This window comes from Canis lupus, chromosome 8 (assembly GCF_011100685.1).
Source record: "Canis lupus familiaris isolate Mischka breed German Shepherd chromosome 8, alternate assembly UU_Cfam_GSD_1.0, whole genome shotgun sequence".
NCBI lineage: Eukaryota > Metazoa > Chordata > Mammalia > Carnivora > Canidae > Canis > Canis lupus.
The window spans coordinates 43,882,811-43,906,326 of NC_049229.1; the positions used below are offsets into that span (position 1 = coordinate 43,882,811).

Below are 23,516 nucleotides of genomic sequence, written 5' to 3' on the forward strand. Positions count from 1 at the left end.
TCAGTCCAAGGCAGGCAGCTAGGATGCCTGGATGCCAATCCTATATCTGCCGCAGGGCCACAGGTGGGCATTGCCCCATGTCTGCAGAGGCCCTCGCCGGCAGGCAGATGCCTTAGGACATCATCCTATCTCCTCCTGTGCTGAAGGGCTTGGGTTGTCACGCGCTGGAAGCCTCTTCGAAACAAGTGAATGCACCCACCCTCCGCTCTCAATGCCAGGCACAGCCTGCCCTGCGGGGGTCACCTTCTCAATTGTTCATGGTGTCGATGCTGCGGGGAAGCAGATTTCTCAGCTCCTCTGCGCCCTAGTATCCTCATCAGAAGAATGGGGCCAGGGGTATTTTCCCCGTTTATTTTGCAGGACTGTTGTGACAACTTGTGGACTTCTGTGGAGAGTGACACATGCTCTCAAGGCACGATTTGTCGCCCTGTGGGCATTCCGGGCGTTAGGGCTGCTGGAGCTCTCCGAGGCTTCCTCCGACAGAAGGGCCAAGAGAAAGTTCCCCTTCCTCCCGGGGTCTCGGGGAGCCCCGTCCGGCAGAGCGAGCGGGTGTCGCTCCTCGGCGGGGGTGACCGCGAGCCGCCCCGCTTTCCGCTCTCCCATTGGCTCTCACCTGCCGGAGGGTCGGTTGCTACGGGCCCGTCGGCCCGTCAGTCAGGGCCGCCCGGCTCCGCCCCGCCCCCCCGGGGGTTTATAACGGGAATTCCCATGGCCCGGGCTCTGGCGTCCAACCTGCTGCCGCCGCGGCCCTGCCGAGCCGCGCGCCGCGCGCAGAGCACACGCTCGCGCTCCAGCGGCCTCCCCGGCGGCTCACGACCGCGCGCTCCGAGGCAGCCCCGCCGCCAGCCGCCGGCCGCCGCCGGGCCCCCGGACACAGGAAGGCAGGCGCAGCCGCGCGCCCCGCGGAGCCCGCGCCCCCCGCCCGCAGCCGGCTGCCCGGCCCGCCTGGCACCATGCTGCCCGCGCGCTGCGCCCGCCTGCTCACGCCCCACTTGCTGCTCGTGCTGGTGCAGCTGTCCCCAGCTGGCGGCCACCGCACCACGGGCCCCAGGGTAAGTGCGCCCCGGCCGCGCGCCCACCTGCGGACGGAGGCCGAGGTCGCCTGCCCGCATCCCTGGGGGCGGGGGGTGGCAGAGAAAGGGAGGTGTCCGACCTCGGGGCCCCCACCCCCACCCCCACCCCCACCCCCCAGCACCTACCACGCAGTCCCCTCGGGCTTCTGGGCGAATCAACATTTCTCTCGTTCTCCCCCCACCTCCACCCCCATCCTTTCTTGCAGCGCCTCCCCCCTCCCCCCCCCTCGCCCTCGAACTGTCACTGTTGGGTTTTCTGCCCCCGTATCTTCTCCCGGGGCATTTTTGCTGCGAGCGGGTGCCTCCAGCGTGCGACAGAGGCTCGCTGCCCTGCGGTCTCACGCTGCGCCCGGTCGGTCCGGGTCCGGGTCCCGTGCGCTGGCGTCCTTGGCGGGCGGCGGGGGCAGCTCTGCCTCCAGAGTTTTAGGTTACCCGAGAGCCACGCAAGGACCTTGTGTTGCTGTTGTTTTACAAAGCGATCGCTGCTCGTAAAACCCACAGCAGATAATTTTAATGCTCTCTCCTGGGCACAGCCCCGGAGGAGGGGTGGAGGTGGGGGGCTGCGGAGAGGAGCTGCGCGGTGTTCAGGAGTCCCCTCCCCTGGCTCCCGGGCTGGGAGGTTGAACTACTTGTTGAACCTTGGTCTGATTGGAGTTTCCGAGTCATCTGAAACGTGCCAATTCTGTGCGCAGGACAGGCTGTCCAGAGCATTGTAAACTCGCCTGGAACTGAAGGCATTGTGTTCCTTTCTGGTCTAGGTTATTGTCCCCCCCCCCCCCCCCCCCCCCAGCGTTGGTCTACTTGAAGGATTCCGCTGCCTTAAAAAAATGTGCTCTTAAACCACCTGGTGGTTCATTTGACCAAACTTAATCCAGACGATCTCTGGCCAAGAATCAGCTTATGTCAGGGCAGTCTCTCGGGATAGCTGCTTGCCCCAACTGGCAGCCTGAGAGTCCGGGTGGAAGCAGCTGGGATCTTTGTGCAAACAAGATTGGCTCCGTAACCAACCTGGGCTTTTCCTGGATATCTCTGGGCCTAGCCCCATTGCCACCTGTTCAGATCACAGGTTCTTTATTCCTAGCTCTTGCTATATGCGAAATCATCTTTATAGCTGTTGTGTGTGGGGGAAAAGCCTTGCAAAGGTTGATGAGTCTTAATGACTGCCCAGATGCTGGCTGCTGACGTGGGAGCCCCGCTATCACCGTGAGATCAGATTTGCAGCCACTTAGGAAAGAAAAGTGTTTGTCGCCGTGTTGTGCCGGCCTTTGCTTTTATGACCAGATGTGCCACTGGAGCAGTTAAGGTGCTGCAGATTAGATCCAGGGCGTGTCGTAAATCCTCGACAGCAGGCGTTCCGAAGCTGGGGCAGGCGTGGGCTCCGGGAGGGACTTTTATGGATGCAGATGAGGATGGCTTTTAAATGAAGCTGCTTGGTTTGATATTAGGACTCGCAGCTCTTAAACTCCGAGGTCAGGAGAGCCACAGCGTTCCCTCCAATAATTAGGAACAGTCAAGACACAGACGCAGACCAGAGCACCCCGACTGAAATCTGGATGCCCGCCCACAGGAGAGGCCTGGAGACAAATGGTAGGGGGCTCGCTTGCTGCTGGGCATGTCTAGCATCTCAAGCCATATGGCTTTCCTTCTCTGCCTCCTGAAATTGGAGGAAGCAACTTTTGGAGGAACGCTAGGGGCTCCAGGGAAAAATGGGGACATTGGTTAGGTTTCCCTCCAGCTTCTTTAGTTTAATAATTTGATAGACATGATGAAACAAAACAGGAACCGTCAATAGGCTTGTGTGGATTCCAGCTGCATTCTGTCTCTGTCCGTCTGTCTGTCTGTCTCTCTCTCTCTCACACACACACGTTTAAAAAGCACCAAGGGGAAGCTGTTGTCTTGAGTGTGTGGTTACTTGGGTGCATGTATAGGCCACATTAAGAGCTGCCATTCAGGAACACGGGGACTAGGCACTTTCCTCGATCCCTTATGCTTAGAAGAACAAGGAGGGGGTGTCTTTTTAGTGCCATTTTGCAAGTGAGACTCCGGGAATCCAACTGGCTTGCTTGAAACACTCTCAGTGCATATGGAGCTTTGGGAGCCAAATCTCAGTTTATATAGATTTACAGGTGGTGTGCTTTCCCTGCCACCAAGCAGCTGCAGGGACTGTTCACCCCCCTTAACTGCCCCCCCCCACCTCAGCAGTGCTGTTCCTGTTAGAGGCAGAGATGGCTCAGTGAGACAGTGCTGAACCTGGGTGCATCAGGGGAGTCTGTAAGAAAGCACTGATAATATGTTTTGGTGTCTGAATCACTAAAAGGTGATGTCTTTGAGTCTCAACCTACCTCCAAAGAGTCTGGCTCTTTTCTGCGGCTTCTTGGTGGCCTGAGAAGTGTGGCTCTGGTTGCCAGTGGCCGCGTCAGAGGAGGAGCAGAAACATCTGGCTTGTTGCAGTATTCCCTTGGGCACCCCTAGGTCTCTTCTGTTAATCTTTTGAGTGACAGAGGCTTAAGGACTGGCATCTTTTCCAGCTGGCTTTCTAGGAAACCGAGAGCATGCCCTTTTGGTTTAATTTTATCTGGCTCACTAATTGAGCTCCCCCGAGGCCTAGACCCCAATCCTTGCTCCCTTATTTGCTTCCTGCCTTCATAAAATTCCTGACATTTGTTTGACTCTGGAAACCAACAGCTATCAAGTATCAGATTGGAGGCTATTATGTAGGAAGCACCTGATTTTTTGGTCTCTGAGTTCTGAGCAGCCACTTGGCTACCTGGGACGCTGGTCAGGATCCTTTTAATTACCGACGAGGCAGCCATTTCTTTAATCCTGTACAATTTACTGAAAATGTTTCAGGAGAGGGTGGAGCGGGGGAGGGGCTCTCCCAGGCTGATGGAGTCTGGCTGATGGTCAGGCCAAGTCAACTGCCTGTCTTTGTCTAATTCTCTGCTGCCCTGGAAGCCCAGGAGCTGGGTGATGCCGGGAACAGGACCCATCTACTAGCACATCCCCAGGGCTCAGCACAGGGCCAGGCGCCTGGTGGGGATGGACTTTGTTGTTGTTTATGGAAAACCAGTGAGACGGTGCATGTTGAACAGCCTTCCACGGGTTCCACTTTTCTTAGTGCTTTAGCACGACTGGAGGCAGGAAATAGATTTAACAAGTTTGAAAATAGGAGAAAATGGGAAGGTCAAGAAGTCTGAGTAAGGAATTTGGTTTCTTGTTTTATGTATATTCTTTATTTGTTCTCTCTCCTCTCACTGGCTTCGTTTGCTCTTCAGAACTCAGCTCCTGCATTACTCTCCAGGAACTTTCCTGCAGAACACCCTTTTGGTGAGAATCAACCAACTCCTGTATCTGGTTCACTTGTGTTCTAACTTTTGCTGATCCTCCTATGGTGAGCATCTCGAGATCAGGCCAGCATATCCACCTTTTCGGCACTAACTTGCTCCCTTGGCACATCACAAACAACCCTGTCTTGTGAAAGAACAAACTCACACTCCCTTGAGGGCAGAATAGAGATCTTATTTGTCAGTGTGCTAGGTCAAAATGCAAAGCGTTCTGTAAATGTTTACTGAAATGAATCAGACTCTACAGTGATGTCCAAGCTAGACCCCTTGCTCTCATTTAAACCTGAAACTGGTCACTTCACAAGTAATTTCCCCCCATTTTTAGGCTTTTGTTCTTTGTTTAAAAATTAGTATGTGTGGTGGTTATGGGAGGCTTGGAGGAGGAAGGACGGAATAAGCAAACTTGGATGGGGAACAGGCTGTGGCTCTATCCTAATCCCTGTTTCTATTTTGCATTTCCCAAATGTGAAGCAGCTTCTAGACAGTTCCTTTCCTTTTGACTAGTCTGCCTCAATGTCTGGACTGGGGTGGGTCCTTGTGTCTGCACAGACACCCTTCTTATTACCTGGGGGATTTATATGAAATGCTACTCAGGTGTTAGGCAAAGAACTTGGTTTAAACATTTTGATAGAACTGACATGTGAAATTTAAAGGAATGAAACTGAGGATAGGAAGAAGAAATAATCATCTTAGAAACTGTAGGAAAGGGCAGCCCGGGTGGCTCAGCGGTTTAGTGCTGCCTTCAGCTCAGGATATGATCCTGGAGACCCGGGATCAAGTCGCACGTCGGGCTCTCTGCATGAGTCTGCTTCTCCCTCTGCCTGTGTCTCTGCCTCTCTCTCTCTCTCTCTCTCTCTCTCTCTCTCTCTCTCCCCTCTCTGTGTTTCTCATGAATAAATAAATAAAATCTTTAAAAAAAAGAAACTGTAGGATATTCTATCAAATGGAAAATGCTTTTTTAAAAAATGTTTTTTTTTTTTTTAAGATTTATTTATTTACTTATGATAGAGAGAGAGAGAGAGGCAGAGACACAGGCAGAGGGAGAAGCAGGCTCCATGCCAGGAGCCCGACGTGGGATTTGATCCCAGGACTCCAGGATCGCACCCTGGGCCAAAGGCAGGCACCAAACCGCTGAGCCACCCAGGGATCCCCCCCACACTTTTTTTTAAAGAAAGATTTTGTTTATTTATTTGAGAGGGAGTGAGCAGGAGTGGGGTGAGGGGAGGAGCAGAGGGAGAGGGATAAGCAGACTTCCTGCTGAGCAGAGAGCCTGATATGGGGCTTGATCCTTGGACTCCAGGATCAGTACCTGTGCCAAAGACAGATGTTTAACTGACTGAGCCACCCAGGCACCCCAAATGGAAAATACTTTGATATTATCTCATTATCTCTCAAAGTTGAAAGTCACATTTCTTATGGCCCAGCAATTCCACTCTTAGGTACATATGCCCAAGAGAAACTCAAGTCCAGAAGGAGACCTAAGGAACCATGTTCACAATACTACAAGCCTGGAAAAGCTACTAGTTAGAGGAAAGATTAGTTGATGTATTCACACAGTGGAGAATTCTACTCAGCAGAACAAGTGAACAACAGTGACATGCAAAAATATGGATGAATCTCAGTAATATGATATTAAGTAAAAGAAATACATCAAAAGATGGAGCGTATCATCTTTTCTAAATTTAAAAAGAGCTAAGATTAAAGAAAATATCTTCTAGGAATATGTATAGCTATAATAATGCTCTAGGAAAGGAAGAGCAAGGTAACGCCAGACACAGGATTTAGGGTGAAGTTACTGGAGAGCAGGCAGTTGGAACCACATGGTGGGATAAGCCATATGGTGAGTGTAAGTCAGTGTCAATACTTTACCTCTTGGGGGAGAGAAGGATGGGTTTGAAAGTATCTGTCCATTAGTAAATATTAGTGGCTGATTAGATGAAAAAATGAAAGTGGGCCCTGCGTAGACCGGTTTTGAGTGTCATGCACTAAAGTTTGATTAATTTAATTCTTGGCATCCATAGTCAGACGAACAAAAGTTCCCAGAGTAGGGACTCCTGTCTTGCTTCCTTTTGCTCCCCCTCTTCCAGATGTGCATGTGGCCCTACCTAAAAATACCACGTTGGGGAGTGATTATTGGCTTTTGTTTCAATTCTTGGCTGCTTACATCCAGAGCAGGCCCAGGCCCTGGCATAAATATCTACATCAGCTGGCCAAAGGGCTCATTTGTAAGGCTGAGTCGGCAGTGGGCAGTCTTCCCTCTCCCTTGCTCAGGGGGATCAACTCTGTACATCTGAGTCGCAGCCCCACAGAGTAGAAAAGTTCACTAGCTGATGCTTGGGTCAGAGGCCTTCCTTGCCCCTTGAGGGGGCGGGGGGTGGGGGGACAAGGGAGTGTTTCTGGTTTGATGCCTGTCTTCATTCTGGCCTCTTCCCTCACCCCCCTGGCAGAGCCTGGGGGAAGGGAGCATAGCCTTGCTTAGCAGGTACAGGGCACCCTTTCTCTCCCCACCACATAGAGATCTATTGTTTAAGCAGCCAAGTTCTTGGCATTGCTGGCCGTGGGGGGGATGTCCGTGCGGAGGCCCCCTCCTTCCTCGTTTGTCACCGCGGAGCTGTTTGGGAGAGGACAAGGGTTGAGTTGCGGATGAGAAATCGATCGGAGCTGCTTGCGAGGCCTGCCAAACAGGGTTAGCATTGTACATATGTGCTCTGCACGCATCCAGCGTCAGCGGGGGGATAGGAGAATTGGATCTCTGAGAACACTCCCAACAGCCCTATAAAGACCCCAAAGCAACATGGGTCATTATAGCAATTAATTGGATTTCCCTTTGCATCTGACATCATTCTAAACTCAATTGCTAGATCACAAAATAATCTTACCTTTGGCAGAAATCTAAGCTTGTTAGGTGTGGAGCCCTGCGTACTTCCCAGACATTGATTTCAGCCTCCATTTTTCGGAGCCAGAGTGGGGGCAGCCTCTGCTGAGAGGGGAAAGGCTGCTCAGGGGAGCTGGAGCTTCAGTCCAGCCCTCCCCCTCCAACCCCCCTCACCTCCTCTGGGAAGACAGTACTCAGTGAGGTTCCAGGAGACAATGCAGCAGATGCTCTGAAACCCGACAAATACTATACAAATATGAGTGACTCTGCCCTTCCTTTTTAGAAACCATTTCACAGGGCAGCATGGATTTGATTCAGATAAGGGCTGAATGTTCTTCCTTTTTTTTTTTTTTTTTATGGATTTTATTTATTTATTCATGAGAGACAGAGAGAATGGCTGAGACATAGGGAGGGGGAGAAGCAGGCTCCCTGTGGGGAGCCCCATGCGGGACTCGATCCCAGGCCCCTGGAATCACAACCTGAATCAAAGCAGATGCTCAACCACTGAGCCACCCAGGTGCCCCCTCTCTTTTTTTTTTTAAGTATTGACAATGGGGAAAAACTGGACCTACTTCCCAGAATAGTTCATTTTTAGGACTAGGGAAGCATCTCTAGGACAGTGCTGGGAGCTTTAAGTATTTTTGGTGGTTGTTTATTGTGTATCTGTTCCTGGAGAACTCTGCAAAACTGGGGAGAGGACACCGAAGTAGATAATAGGTAGGAAAGTGAGGTGGAGAGTGTTGTGAAAGCCCACGGATTGCTCCCCACTCCCTCGGATGCAGGTGCTGCTGACCAGCTTGAACACAGTGACTTCCCTTTGTCAGCAGCCCTGTCCCACAGCCCTTTTTGCTGGGATGGCAATGTTCTATATCTGCACTGTCCAATATTAGACACACGTGGCTGTCAAAGTTTTTTTTTTTTTTTAAAGATTTTATTAATCCATTCATGAGAGGCACGGAGAGAGAGAGAGAGAGGCAGAGACACAGGCAGAGGGAGGAGCAGGCTCCATCCATGCAGGGAGTCCAATGTGGGACCCGATCCCGGGCCTCCAGGATCATGCCCTGGGCCGAAGGCAGGCACCAAGCTACTGAGCCATCCAGGGATCCCCGGCTGTCAAAGTTTTAAATGTGATTAGTGCAACCAAGGAACTGAATTTTTAATTAATTTTATTTCAGTTATTTAAAATTTTAATGTTAGGAGCCATATATAGCTAGTGGATTTCATCTTGAGCAATACTAGTCTCTAGCCATCGTGCTCAGCCCTACCTCCCACCGGATGCCACTACGGGCCCCAGATTTTGGCCGTACTAAACTACACTGTATTTCCTAACCTCTCTTTTCCTTCCCATCTCTGTCTGTCAAAATTCTGCCCATCATTTGAAGGGCTCAAATGGCTCCACACAGTCCCCCCAGGCCGGCCCCAAGAACAGTTCTCCCTGCACCCCGTGCTTTGCTTAGCCCCGTGTCAGTGCACATCCCCATCTGCCCAGTGGTGCACTTCCAACCATATGCAGGAAGGTGGTGGGGCAGCCTCACCAAAGACTTTGGAGGTAGACAGGCCCAAGTTTGACCCTGGCTCTGCCATTGTGATCCTGGGCTAGTAATTTAACTCCATGGGTCCTCAGTTCCCTGATTTATCCAATGGAGGTCTGAGCCTCTATGTCCAGGATGGCGGGGAGGATGCAAGTGGAGTGTCTTAGCTTCCTCTTCCTGCTGTAACAAATACCACAAGGACTCTTGTGATTGATTATATCAATCAATCAGTCTAGATGTTTTCCTTATCTCCTGGTCAGCTGATTAGCAATCTTGATTCCTCCTTGCCATGTAACATGGCATTATTAGGATTAAGACATGGACATCTTTGAGGGGCCATTTTTCTGCTTACCACATTCATTAAGGGTCCAGTATATTGCCTGGCTCATAGATGGTGCCTGATAATCGAGGCCATTATGATGACCCACACCTATTGGTTTCTTTCCTTTTAAAGTGGAGTCTCTTAATGGTGGAGTTGCTTAATTTTCTTTATAGACTCTATCCTGCCCAAGAATAGGTGCTTTAGTAAATGTTCGTTGAACAATAAAACTTTCAACAAATGTAGATTGTGTCTTTCCTTGTGAAGATATATTGAACAGTTAAAAAAACTAACAAACCATAAACTGAAAATCAGAGTATATGATCCAGTTTGTGCAAAACAAAAATGTTGGTTTATGTATAGAAAAACTGGGTGGATTATAAGTCATGTGGTTAATGGTGATTATCATGGGGATGCTCCATTTCTATGAAATGTGTTTTAGTAATTATTATTTTTTAAAAATTTTATTTATTTGACAGATACTGCAAGCAAGAGAGAGGACACAAGTGGGTGTGGGGAGCAGGCAGAGGGAGAAGCAGACACCCTGCCAAGCAAGGAACCTGACATGGGGCTTGATCACAGGACCCCGGGATCATGACCCAAGCCAAAGGCAGACGCATAACTGACTGCACCACCTAGGTGCCCCTTGTTTTAGTAATTATTAAACTAATTTTATTTACGATGAACATTTTTTAATCTTAGAAGACAATAATAAAGATTAAAACACGCATGATTAAAGAAAAAAGTCCCAAACCTGTCTCAATCCAGCCTGAGTCCTCTTGGATTCAGTTCACATCTCAGTCAGCCTGTGCTCATGAGTTAGGCTGATCTTCAGGTTTAGTCACCATTAGGACCAGGCCTTCTACTCATCTTCAGCATGTTTTGAACTCAGTCTGCTTTAAAAGGAGAGTTTCCAATTAACCTTAGCACGGGACATAAGTATAAAAATGTACTTACTGCTGCTGGTGGGAATATAAATTAGCATGATCACTTTGTAAAATTGACTTCTTACTTTCACTCTGGTATATGCCCTAGAGAAACACACTTAAATATGGGCCAAGACACATGTTTAAGGGCATTGATAGCAGCATTGTTTGGTAGCAATAACAAGATTGGAAATCAGGTAAATGCTCATCAACAGGAGACTAGAAATATGAATGATAGTATATACAAAAAGTAGAACACTACACAGCAGCAAAAATGGCTAAAGCTGTACTCATTTTTATGGATCAACTTTATAGTCAAAATGTTGGGTGAAGCAAGGCAAAATGTACAAGAACACATACATTATGCTATTTATATAAAGGTTGAAAGCATGCAAAAACAATATATTGTTTAGGAGTGCATCATATGTAAAGAATGCATGAGAAAATTAAGGGCAATAATAACTCTAAAGCTCAGGTTAGAGGTTACTTAGATGTGAAGGCAGGAGGGTGAGTGACACACTGAAGGGGACATGGAAAGCTTGCATTGGATCCCTAATGTTTTACGTTTTTAAAGCAGGAGGCTAGGCACCTGGGTGGCTCAATCTGTTAAGCATCTGCCTTCAGCTCAGGTTGTGATCCTGGGATCTTGGGATCAAGTCCCATATTGGGCTCCCTGCTCAGCGGGAAGCCTGCTTCTCCCTCTCTCTCTGCAGCTCCCCCTGCTTGTGCGCAGTCTCTCTCTCTCTCTCTCTCTTAGATAAGCAAATAAAATCTTTAAAAAAATTTTAAAAAAGAACTTATTTTTTAAAAAAATAAAATGGGCGGTGAATACCTGGATTTTTAAATTCTATTTTGCACTTACATAAAACATGATAAAATCTTCCAGAAAAGATAAAAATCCATTTGGATACATCACAACAAAATTTAAGAGCACACAATAAAAGTGATGCCTCTTTGCGGGGTACTCTGCTCCCCTGTCTGCTCCGTGCTGCTAATCACACTTTTCCTTTCCCCAGAAGAACATGTTCAGAGCCATTCAGCCAAACATACAGCTCCCCTGCCTCCTTGCATTGCTGGCCACCTTCCTCCAGCCCTCCTGAGGCCCTGAGGCCATGCCTCCTCCCAGCCCAGGGCTGGGTGCAGGTGTGGCTCCTTCTCTCACCTCTGCATTAGCTCTTTTTCTTTTAGGAATCAGCTGTTCAGATTTTTTTTGCTAATTTAAAAAATAAGTGTGGTAATTTTTTCCCCCTGCCTCACTGGCTGACTTAGAAGAGTTTTTGTTTTTTTAATACTAAGGATATTAATCTGTTTTTCTATCATGTCTGGCAAATGCCTTTCACTATAAAAAGACAGTGGTTTCAATCTACTAAATTTTACATCTTTATGTATCTAATATGTCATTATGGTTTCTGTCTTTGGTATCAGGATGAGAAAGGTCTTTGCCTGCTAAGGGTGTAGAAAATAAGATGAATAAGTTTCTAAAGTTGCACAAACAGTGTGAGATACACCACACTGGCCATCCATTTAATGTTTGATAGTTTATATTTTCTATGAACTATACTTTTTAATGTACCCTATGGAAAGAACACCTGTCCTGTATTTCAGAAATTGCGAATAATATTTGGAAAGAAGATGTGTCAATTGAAAGTATTCCATCAAAAGAATTACTTGGGGAAATTTATATTAAAAAGTGTTACTTTGGGTAAGCAGGCTATTCTGGAAAAGACACTAGGACTTTGGCAAAGCATTCAGACTCTCCTTCATCTTTGGATCTGTTCCATTCATTTAAAAAACATTTCCTTATTATGAAAACTTCCAAATACACACAAAAAGGGGAGTAGTATAACGAATTCCCGTGGAACCCTTACACAGCTTCAACAATGAATAACTCCTAGCCAACCTTGTTTCTTTCACCCATCCCCATACCCGTCTTCAGATTATTTTGCAAGTTCAGACATTATATTTTATCAACTGTAAATATTTTCAAATAGATCTCTAAAAGATAAAGACAAACCTAACCACAATACTGTATCACAACCAAAGAATATTAATAATTGCTTAATACAGGTATTCCCCATGTTTTAGAAGTTGGCATTCGGCCACTTTGCTTTTATGAAAGACCTACAATAGTACCAGTTTTCACTAACCCACAGAAATCTCAGGAGGATTTTTGCCTTTACAAAAAGAGAGTAAGAAAGCAAAAATAGCATTCAGCGTTTGCTTTGCAGCAAGCCATTATAGAGGTAGGTGCATCTTCTTCCAAGGGAACCACACTCAGCAGCATCTCAGCCTCAAGCCGTCAGAACTTTGAACTGTGTCTGTGAGCACATGTGCTTTCTCTCGATTTCTTTTGTGCATCAATTAACGAGCTGTGTCCTAAGGTATCAGAAAAGCCCAAGAGGTTATATATTGGGTCTGGGAATGCTGAAAAATTTTTCTAAGTAAGTTAATGGTAATTGCTTCTTCACTTTATGGCTCTCTGCTTATGAGATGTTTCATAGGAAGGCTGTACTCTGAGATAGCAGGGGAAACCTGTATAATATAATTCAATTAATATTCAGATTTCCCTGATTGTCTCTTAGTTGTGGTTTTATGTTAGTTTGAAAAAAAGATCCAAATAAGGTCCACATATCGGTTAATCTGTATCTAAAATATCTTTGAATCTATGAGTTTCCCCTCTACCTCCACTTTACTTTGTAATTTATTTATTTATTTATTTTATTTTATTTTTTTAAATTTTTATTTATTTATGATAGAGAGAGAGAGAGAGAGAGAGGCAGAGACATAGGCAGAGGGAGAAGCAGGCTCCATGCACCGGGAGCCCGATGTGGGATTCAATCCCGGGTCTCCAAGATCGCGCCCGGGGCCAAAGGCAGGCGCTAAACAGCTGCGCCACCCAGGGATCCCTGTAATTTATTTTTTAATAAACAGGTTGTTCCAGGGTTTTCTGCACTAGAATTATTGACTACATTCCCATAGTGTTGTGTAACACGTTCCTCTATCCTTTATATTTCTTATAAAATGAGAGGTGGATCTAGAGACTTGATGAGATACAGATTTGATATTTAATTTTTTTTCAGATTTGATATTTAAAAAAAAGATTTTATTTATTTATTTGAGAAAGAGAGAGAGAGAGAGAGAGAGAGCTGAGCAGGGAGTCTGACACGGGGCTTGATCCCAGGATCCTGGGATCATGACCTGAGGTGAAGGCAGACACTTAACTGACTGATCTACCACCAGATTTGATTTTTTTTAGCAAGTATATTTTGTGGGAGTTGATCTGTACTTCCACCAGGAAGCACATAACACCTTCATATTAGCATCATTTGGGAATCCATTAGTTTATTAGGAATTATCAATGATTTTGAAACAAATAACAGGTTATACTGATAAGGGCTTCTACATTTTGTGTGGCATTGCCATCTTTCTTGTCTCTGGTGTTGCTGACAGAGGAAAGGGACTTAGTTGCCACTGTTTACTTCTCAGAAGTGGCCTCCTGATGGGGAGGCTGTGTGTGACTGCAGAGCTCCAAGAGGGATACCTGCTCTGAGTTCTTGGTGGTTGGCCTAGGGAGGAGAATCTTCTTGGAAGAATCTAGTGGAAGCAGTAAGAGCATGAGCTGGTTTTACTCTCTAGTGCTAATCAAAAGGTCTTTAAAGTGTAATTGTAGATCAGCTTTGTGTATAATCTTTGGTATGTACACATCAGTTGGGAATTTATAATAAGAACAGATACCACATTTTGAACTGGTTTACCCAAGGAAAGTACAAGGTGGGTTTCAGGATTGGTTTGATTCAGCATCTTATTTATACCATCAAACATTCCCCTCTGCCTTTTGTGTTGTCTGTTCAGTTTCAAGCCTAGCATTTCATTCAGAATTGTTGCAATGATTTTGTACTTTTGTTTTTTTAAAGATTGTATTTATTTATTCATGAGAGACACAGAGAGAGGCACAGACACAGGCAGAGGAAGAAGCAGGCTCCCTTAGGGAGCCTAACGCAGAACTTGATCCCAGGACCCCAGGAGCACGACCTGAGCCAAAGGCAGATGCTCAACCACTGAGCCACCCAGGTGTCCCTGATTCTGTATTTCTTTTTTTTTTTTTTTTAATTTTTATTTATTTATGATAGTCACAGAGAGAGAAAGAGAGAGGCAGAGACATAGGCAGAGGGAGAAGCAGGCTCCATGCACCGGAAGCCCGATGTGGGATTCGATCCCAGGTCTCCAGGATCGCGCCCTGGGCCAAAGGCAGGCGCCAAACCGCTGCGCCACCCAAGGATCCCTGATTCTGTATTTCTTATCCAAATATCTTATGTTCTAGAATACAGAAGAGAGAATTGACTTGAAGTAGCCCTTTCAGAAGAGGGCCTTCATTCCTAGACAGTGTAAGAAAACTTTAGCTTTTAGCCTATCAATTTAAACTGGGTCAAATGCCCATTCTTTTAACCAATTTCTTTGGCCAGGAGAGTGCCATGCTGTGAGTGACTTAGTTCTAGATTCCTTAGGGCAGTCACTGGCAGGGTAGGAGACAGGGTATCCATTTCTGGAGCATGGGGTCAGGTTGTGCTTCCTCCCTCCCCTGACCACATGGCTGCACAAGATAGGGGAGTGAAAGGGATATGAGGGCAACAAGCACAGTGTCCATGTTGGCATTTGGAGCATTTGTAACCAGCAGAGTGATGGGGTGGGGTATGAGGTAAGAAGTGTTGCTGGACACTGACAGCCACAGCCTGGTGAAGAGGGAGCTCTCCTGTTACTGTGGGATCAGTTCCTTCCTCTATTAAAGGGAGATTAAATGACCCCCAAGGTTACTACCAATACAGATGTTCTGAAATTAAGAGCTGATAGGAAAATGGGAACACAGGAAAAATTTGGACTTTTTCCAGGTAGGATAAATAGGCCAGATGAGGATGATTCTGGAGGGCCCCTTAAATGAGATAAGCTTGATGGCATAATCCCACAGTGGGAAGAAATCTCAGGCATGCCTTCCTTTTATGCCCAAGGTAAGACCTGTCCCCAGTCCACACAGCCAATGAGTGGCAGAGCCGGAGCCAGAATTCAGATTCTTCCCTCTTTGCTCGGTTTCTGACTTTTGCATTTAAGATGACCTGGAGAATGTGGGAAAGTGGCAAAGGTTCTGTCAAGGAGGGGGACCTAGCTTGAATTCTAGTAGAGGACTGTAGTTCTGAGTTGCCTTAGGCCAATTCACCAATTTACTTGTGGCCCCAAACTCAGGACATGTGAAATCTTCACCAATCTTGTCACTTGACATTGGTGTTCTTGTACCTTCCATTTCATAGGGTTCTGGTTTTTTAGTTCCTAAAAGAGTTGAATTCCTGATTTCTGCAAACGCTGAAAGTTTCAGTTAGGAACATGCAGCAGAGGAGACAGAACTGATGCAGTTTGACGAAGTCAAGGTTGATCTTGCTGTAAGACTCTTAATGCTTGTTAAAAGCAATGCAATCAGTGCAGACGTATGCAGAATCAAATGGCAAAAGGTCTGGAGCCCAGGGGGCATGTTTTATGGCTGGTACAATATTTTCCTGGGAAGCCTTTTTAAAATCAATATCCAGTTTGAGGGTTGAGGTGGAAACCCTTTGTATTTGTTAAAGAGAGTTTGAAAGTGTCCAGGACACTTGGTTGGGCATTTTCTCCCTGCCTGTCTGGCAGTGACTTCTGAAAACCTTAGGGCAGATCCAGGGCTGTGCTGGCCCAGGCAGCCTGAAGGCAGGGGCTGAATAGAGAACTGGCTGCATCATGTCTATCTGTCTTGACTTCTCTTTGGCTTTGAGGATCATGTACCCTCTCATAGTGGTGTGTTGTTATACCTTCTTCCCACCCAGGGAGAGGCCTAGAAAAAGAAAGGACCCACAGCCTAAGCTCCATCTACTGCTGATTCCTAGTTTCCAGCTTTTCTTTCCATTAAGCTGCAGCTACTTTGAGAATGAAATGCATCTCCCGTATCATTGCTAGGTGGTGAGAGAAGATGGAGCCGTAACCTTCTGACAAGCTGTTTGCTTTCTTGCCCATCCAGAAGGCAGCTAGCATAGGGCTAAAGAAACTGGCCTGCGTCCTAGCTCTAGTGCTTTCTCACCATGTGTTCTTACGCAGATTAACTAAGCTCTGAATTTCAGCCCCTTCATCTGTGAATTGAAGATTTTACTTACCTCATTGGGTCCTTGTGGAGCTTAAATGAAATAATGGCAGGTTGGTACAGCCACTCTGAAAAACTGTGTGGAGGTTCCTCAAAGAGTTAAAAATAGATCTGCCCTACGACCCAGCAATTGCACTGCTGGGGATTTACCCCAAAGATACAGATGCAGTGAAACGCTGGAACACCTGCACCCCGATGTTTCTAGCAGCAATGTCCCCAATAGCCAAACTGTGGAAGGAGCCTCGGTGTCCATCGAAAGATGAATAGATAAAGAAGATGTGGTCTATGTATACAATGGAATATTCCTCAGCCATTAGAAATGACAAATACCCGCCATTTGCTTCGACATGGATGGAACTGGAGGGTATTATGCTGAGTGAAGTAAGTCCATCGGAAAAGGACAAACATTATATGGTCTCCTTCATTTGGGGAATATAAAAAATAGTGAAAGGGAAAAAAAGGGAAAGGAGAGAAAATGGGTGGGAAATATCAGTGAGGGTGATGGAACACGAGCGACTCCTAACTCTGGGAAACGAACAAGAGGTGGTGGGAAGGGAGATGGGCGGGGGGTGGGGGTGACTGGGTGATGGGCCCCGGGGGGGGCACTTGGCGGGATGAGCACTGGGTGCTATGTATATGTTGGCAAATTGAACTACAATAAAAAGAAATTAAAAAAAAAGAAATAATGGCAGGCTGCTCAGTAAATGTTAATTATGGATAAAAATAATGGGCATAACAGGAAAATATGAGAGATTCATATAAGAACCCCAAATTGTTTTGTTTCCCTTAGTTTTCCCCCTCAGAATTAAAGTTATAAAGTCCATCAATATGTGGAAGATTTCTAATCTGTGGTTCTATTACCTTTTGTTTTAACTGAAATTAGTTTTGAGTGTGTGTGTGTGTGTGTGTGTGTGAGAGAGAGAGAGAGAGAGAGAGAGAGACAGAGAGAGAGAGAAATCAAATTCCTCCACTTTCTAACTGGATCTGCTCAGGAGGACTCTCTTACATGGAGGGAAAGATGCTTTTTGGTGTGATCTTTCTCCATGTGCTGTGTGACCCTGTCTTCTCCTCTAGCCAACACTCTGCTTCCTGAAATCTTCCTTCGTTTTCTTTTTCCCAGGGTGGACTGCCCAGGATGTTCCCAGATCGGGTCCCCAGGCCACTGCCCCCAGAAACCTGGGGGGAGCAGTGCTGATTTCTCTGCTGCTCCTCCTCCTCTAATCTGATGCCAGTTTACCTTTGGCCTGGGTTGGTAAGCCAATCCCAGCACAGCTTGTGTATGATCCAGACCCCATCCTGCTGCTTTTAGGACAGCATTTCAGAAAGGAAGACTCCTGGCTGTTTGCACGGCTTCTTGGAGGGAGATAAGGTGGCTTAGACAACCCTATCCATCTTTCTCCCTTCTAAATAATTTTAAAGTGGTATGTTTGGACCATTGATACTTAAAGTGATTACCGGTATAGTTGGATCAGTATGTATCATAGTTGTATAGTTTTCTATGCCTTGTTCATATTTTTTGGTTCCTATTTTTGTCTTCCACTTTTTTCCATTTTTGTGCTTGCAGTGGAGCATTTTATGTAATTCTGTTTCATTCCTTCTTAGCATATCAATTATACTTTTTTATTTTTATTTTTAAAAAGATTTTACTTATTTATTCCTGAGAGACATAGGGAGAGAGTGAAGCAGGCTCCCTGTGGGGAGCCCGATGCAGAACTCAATCCTAGGACCCTGGGATCACAACCTGAGCCAAAGGCAGACACTCAACCACTGAACCACCCAGGCATCCTTACACTTCTTTTTAAAAAACTTTTCTTAGTAGTTGCCCTAGAATTTGCAATATACATTTACAACAAATTTAAGTTCACTTTCTTTTTAAAAAAATATCTTTTTTACTTGGTTATTTTTAAAATTCCAGTGTAATTAACATGGGTTATTATATTAGTTTCAAATGTCCAACATAATGATTCAACAATTTTGTACTTTACTTAGTGCTTGCCACAATAAGTGTAGACCCCATCTGTCACCAAACAACCTTGTTAAAATAGTATTGACTGTATTCTCCATGTTTTACTTTTCTATCTCTGTGACCTATTTATTTTATAACTGGGAATTTGTTCCTCTTTATCCACCTTATCTATCCTCCTAACTACCTCTCCCTTCTGGTAACTGCCAGTTTATTCTCTGTATTTAAGAGTCCATTTTCTTTTTACTCTTCTTTTGTTTATTCATTTGTTTTGTTTCTTAAATTCCATGTATGAGTGTAAATCATGTGGTATTTGTCCTTCTGTATCTGACTTATTTCACTTAGCATAATACTTTCCAGCTCCATCCATGTCGCTGCCAATGGCAAGGTCTCATTCTTATGGCTAAGTAATGTTTCACTGCGTATATGTGCCACATCTTCTTTATCCATTCAACTCTTGATGGACACTTGGGTTGCTTCCATATCTCGTCTCTTATAAATAATGCTGCTATCAACATAGGGGTACATATTTTCAAATTAGTATTTTCTTTTGGTAAATATCCAGTAGCGGAATTACTGGGTCATATAGTAATTCTATTTTTTTTTAAAGATTTATTTGTTTATTTTAGAAAGAGAGAGAGCGAGGGAGCGAGCAAGAGCATGAGCAGGAGGGGCAAAGGGAGGAGAGAGAATCTCAAGCAGACTCTGTACTGAGTGCAGAGCCAACTTGGGGCTGGATCTCACAATCCTGAGATCATGACCTGAGCTAAATCCAAGAGTTGGTTGCTTAACTCACTGTGCCACCCAGGTGCCCCTGGTAAATGTATTTTTAATTTTTTTGAGGAAACTCCATACTGTTTTTCACAATGGCTTTGTCAATTTGCATTCCCACCAGCAGTGCATGAGGGTTCCCTTTTCTCCACATCCTTGCTGACACTTGTTACTTCTTGCATATGTGATTCTAGTCATTCTGACATGTGTACTGTGATATCTCATTGTAGTTTTGATTTGCATTTCCCTGGTAATTAGTGATGTTGAGCATCTTTTCATGTATTGGTTGGCCATTTGTATGTCTTCTTTGGCAGAATGTCCATTCAGGCCCTCTGCCCATTTTTAATTGGATTATTATTATTACTATTTTTAGGTTGAGTTGTATGTCTCTACCTATTTTGGATATTAACCCCCTATCGGATATGTCATTTCCAAATATCTTCCATTCCATAGATTGCCTTTCCATTTTGTTGATGGTTTCCTTTGCTGTGCAAAAGCTTTTTATTTTGACATAGTCCCGATAGTTTATTTTCAACTTTTGTTTCCCTTGCCTCAGGAGACGTATCTAGAAAAATGTTTCTACAGTGAGTGTCAAAGAAATTACTGCTTACATTTTCTTCTAGGATTTTTTGTGGTTCCAGATCTGACATCTAGGTCTTTAATCCATTTTGAGTTTATTTTTGTGTATGATATGAGAAAGTGGCCCAGTTTCCCCAGCACCAAAGTACACTTTGAAATACCACTCTATTGCTTCATGTGTAGTCTAGATACCTTATAATATAACAAAATATTCCTAATTCTTCAAACCTGGTTTTTGTTTCATTGATATAATTCATCTTACTTATATATGTTACAATCATTGAATGCATTGTTATTATTGTTTTGAACAAACTTACATGTTAGATCAATTAAGAATAAGGAAAATAAGTTTTCCTTCTTCAGTGCTCTTTCTTTCTTTATGTAGTTCTGCATTCTGACCAATATCATTTTTCTTCTACCTGAAGAACTTTTTTATAAAACATTTCTTATAAGCCATGTCTACTGGCAACACATTTCCTTAGTTTTTATCTATCTAAGAAAGTCTTTATTTCTCCTTCACCTTTGAAGAATAATTTATCAGGACACAGAATTCTAAGGTTGATGGTTTTTCCCCTCTCAACAACATATTGAATATGCCATCTGCTGTCTTCTTGCTTGCTTGGTTTCTGAGGAGAATCCCAATGCAATTCTTACTTTTGACTTTTTATAGGTGAGGCTCCCCCTTGCCTTTTAGCTGTATAGTGTGGAAATAACTGTGAAGTTGTGGTGAGGTATGGGGAGTGAAGAAGCATTATGTTGTCCTATGATTAGGTTTCAGTCTTTTAGTGAGCCTGGGCTTCTGGACTGAACTTCACAAGTATGTCTCAGTGTTCTCCTTCCCTTAGCTGGGATAGGATGGCTAGAGCAGGCCGGGGACCGGTATTTCTCTTCCCCACTCAGGTTGATTAGGTTCTGATAAAACCCCAATAAGTTAGGCTCTGATTAAATAGTTTCTTTTGATGGTAGGCCTTGTTAAAAATAATTGCTCTGGCTATTTCATAACGGGTACTTCTCCCTCCCCCTACTGGAAGCATGAGGAGATTTTTCTTTGACCCTGGTACATTGTTCTTGCCTATCCCCAATACCCAAAGTCTCTCTCCTTGTATTAATTATGAAAAAACCAATAATCAGGTGCTCCCCAGTGCTACAGTGAGTGAATTATGCACCACAGTGAGGAGTGCTTGCCCATCCCTGTGCTCACCATGCTGACTGAGCTAATGACCACATACCACAGTGGCCTGATCCAGCTCATAGAAGTCATATCAGCCTATAACTAGGTGTCATTAACAAAATCTTGGCCTATTCTCTGAGGAGCTGAGACCCAGCAGGTAAGAATCTTGTTACATCCTGTAGATGTGTATTTGTCAAAGAGTATATTTCCTAAAGTATAGTGTGTTGCTCAGCTGCGATGCTACAAAATCCAGGAATGTGCATTTCTCAAAAGTACTGCAGGTGGTTCTTATGCACACTGTAGTTTGAGACTTCTTTAGGCTAAAGTTGTAGAAAGGAACAACATCTATTAGGTAAGGCCTGGACCCGTGGCCTATGCAACCTGTGACTTAAAAGAACATAAATGAATGCAAATTCCATTTGCTTTCACTAATAGGTACTTATATATATATCAAGACACGCTCCTTTGGAAGGAAAGGAGCCTTTTGAAGCCTCTGGCCACTGCTTTCCTAGATGTTATGTTCATGTTTGAGGGTAGAAAAGCATTTTGTTTGTGGGTTGGAGCCATTCATGTGCTGGGTAGCTGCAGTTCTAAAAGACTGGTGTCCGGTTCTGTAGAAGACCAAGTCGTTAGGGCCACATGAAACTGCTGTACCATGAAATGAAATTTAAGATGAAGGTTTCTTGGGACACCTGGGTGGCTCAGTTGGTTAAACATCTGACTCACCAGTCATGGGATCCAGCCCTGCTTTGGGTTCTGCACTCAGCAGGGAATCAGCTTGAAGATTTTCTCCCTTTGCCCCTCCCCTCACTTGCTTGTGTGCGTGCACTCTCTCTCAAAATATAAATAAGTAAGTAAGAAAATAAATAAATAAATAAATAAATCCTTTTTAAAATTGAAGATTTCGGGCTCCGAAGTCGCTCAGCTTGTTTTAAACGTCTGCCTTTGGCTTGGGTCATGATCCCGGGGTCCTGGGATTGATCCCTAAGTTGGAATCCCTGCTCAGCAGGAAGCCTGCTTCTCCCTCTTCCTCCGCTGCTCCCCCTGCTTGGGCTCTCTGTTACTCAAATAAATAAATAAAATCTTTAAAAAAATGAAGATTTCTTTTCCTAGCCCCTTGTTCCATACTCAGGAGATACCCAGTAAGGTGAAAATTAAGTTCTACAATGTTAATTAATTAGTACATTGGAGTCTAAGAGCTTCCAAAGAGTTGGATTCCTGGTTGGATTGTTCCATTGACCATCTTTGCCTCTTGTATGGGGAGGAGGGTGGGCTTTGGATCTGAGCACAGCTCTAGTTAGGGAGGGCATTGTGATTCATTGTCTCGTTCATTTATTCATTGATGAGTTGGCCTTTGATAGGGCTGTAGGAGACAAGAAGGAAATTGCATCTGATCTAGAAAAACCACTAAGTTAAAAGACAAAGCGTTCTGATTCCTAGTAGGGAAGGGTGTCCTAGTAGGAAGCAATGTGACAAATGTCTGATAAAGGACAGCTTTTGCCAGATGGAAGAATTGTGCAAGTGCTTGTTGCAAAAGGCTTTGTCCTATGCCTTTGTTTTTCAAATGCACAGCAAGCTATTCAGTGGTACACATACCACCCCACTGGGAAGCTGGGACTTGTCAACTGGCAAAGTTTTGTGACATGTTGGAAGAGAGAAGTTCAGTGCATTCCTTGGTGGCTCTTTGCCCTCATCACCATCCTGAGAAGCCTATTATAGTAAACATCTGTTGTTTTGGTCTGCCTCGTATCTATTCTCTCTTTTCTGCTACTAAAATCTCTAGTTTCTTTTGGGGGAAAACTCCTCCCTCACTCTAATCCCCATAACTTAAGTGGATTGTTCCACCTTCCAGCTGCAATGCAGGTGTGTGACCTGGACTTGGTCAATCAGTGTGTGCTTTCTTCCAGGTCAGGGGTACTCCTGTGACCCAAGCTGGACCAATGAACTCAGTTGTGGGACTCCATGGTACAGCTAACTACTGGGGAAGAGAAGCTCTGCTGTTGGGACACCATGAGGATATAGGCCCATGGTGGTTGAATGTCACTTGGTCACTATGAGTGAAGAGCTTGCCTGAGAATAAAGCCAACATAGAACAAAACAAAGCTGAGAGAGAAAAGAGATTGGTTTCTGATAATGTATTTTGAGCATCTGGTTGCAACTATGCTTGAAGCTCCCTCGTTATCATCCATTAAATGTGCCAGTAATTTCCTGTGGTAGATTAAATATGGCCATAGTTTCTTTGTGACTTCTTTCATTAAGAGTGGAGTCTGTTTCCCTACCTCTTGAACCTGGGCTGGCCTGTTGACTTGCTTTGCCTCATGGAATGTTGTAGAAGTAACACTGTGAATTCTGGACACTGGGCCTCAAGGAGCCTTGAAGCTTAAGCCTTTACCCCCTTGGGCCTCTGCCCTGATGCCACCATGTAAGAAAGTCAATCTACTGGAGGACAAGAGGCCATGTGTAACAGAACTGAAGCACCAATCACTAACACCAGTTGCCCCAAATGCCCTTGAGACCATCTTGGGCCTTCCAGCCTAACTGACCTTCCCACTGACAGTAGTTGCTTGAGTGAGCCCAGATAAAGCCCGCGAAGAAGTGCCCAGTTTAGCCACAGCATCAGAATTGTTATTTTAAGCCGCTGAAGTTTGGAGTGGATTGTTATGCATCAGTCAGTAGCTGATACACTCTTCTTTTGGCCTAAGTCAATTTTATTTTATTTTTTGTCATTTGCAACAAAGACTGCTTTGCAACACTTGTAACTGATACACTTACATAATGCACTAGGCCTTACCAAAAGTGTACCTTTGCA

The 23,516-nt window shown here is 45.0% G+C and overlaps 1 protein-coding gene across 4 annotated transcripts in view; it reads left to right on the plus strand.

Annotated features, from left to right (window-relative positions):
• The first annotated feature begins 916 nt into the window (after positions 1-916).
• SMOC1 (SPARC related modular calcium binding 1) overlaps positions 917-23,516 on the plus strand; it is a 154,603-nt gene continuing 132,003 nt past the window's right edge. For all 4 annotated transcript variants that reach the window (XM_038545079.1, XM_038545081.1, XM_038545082.1 and 1 more), the window contains exon 1: positions 917-1,052. In XM_038545079.1, coding sequence (XP_038401007.1) covers positions 954-1,052 — 99 coding nt within the window. In that variant the 5' untranslated portion in view covers positions 917-953. The remainder of the gene's footprint in view (positions 1,053-23,516) is intronic.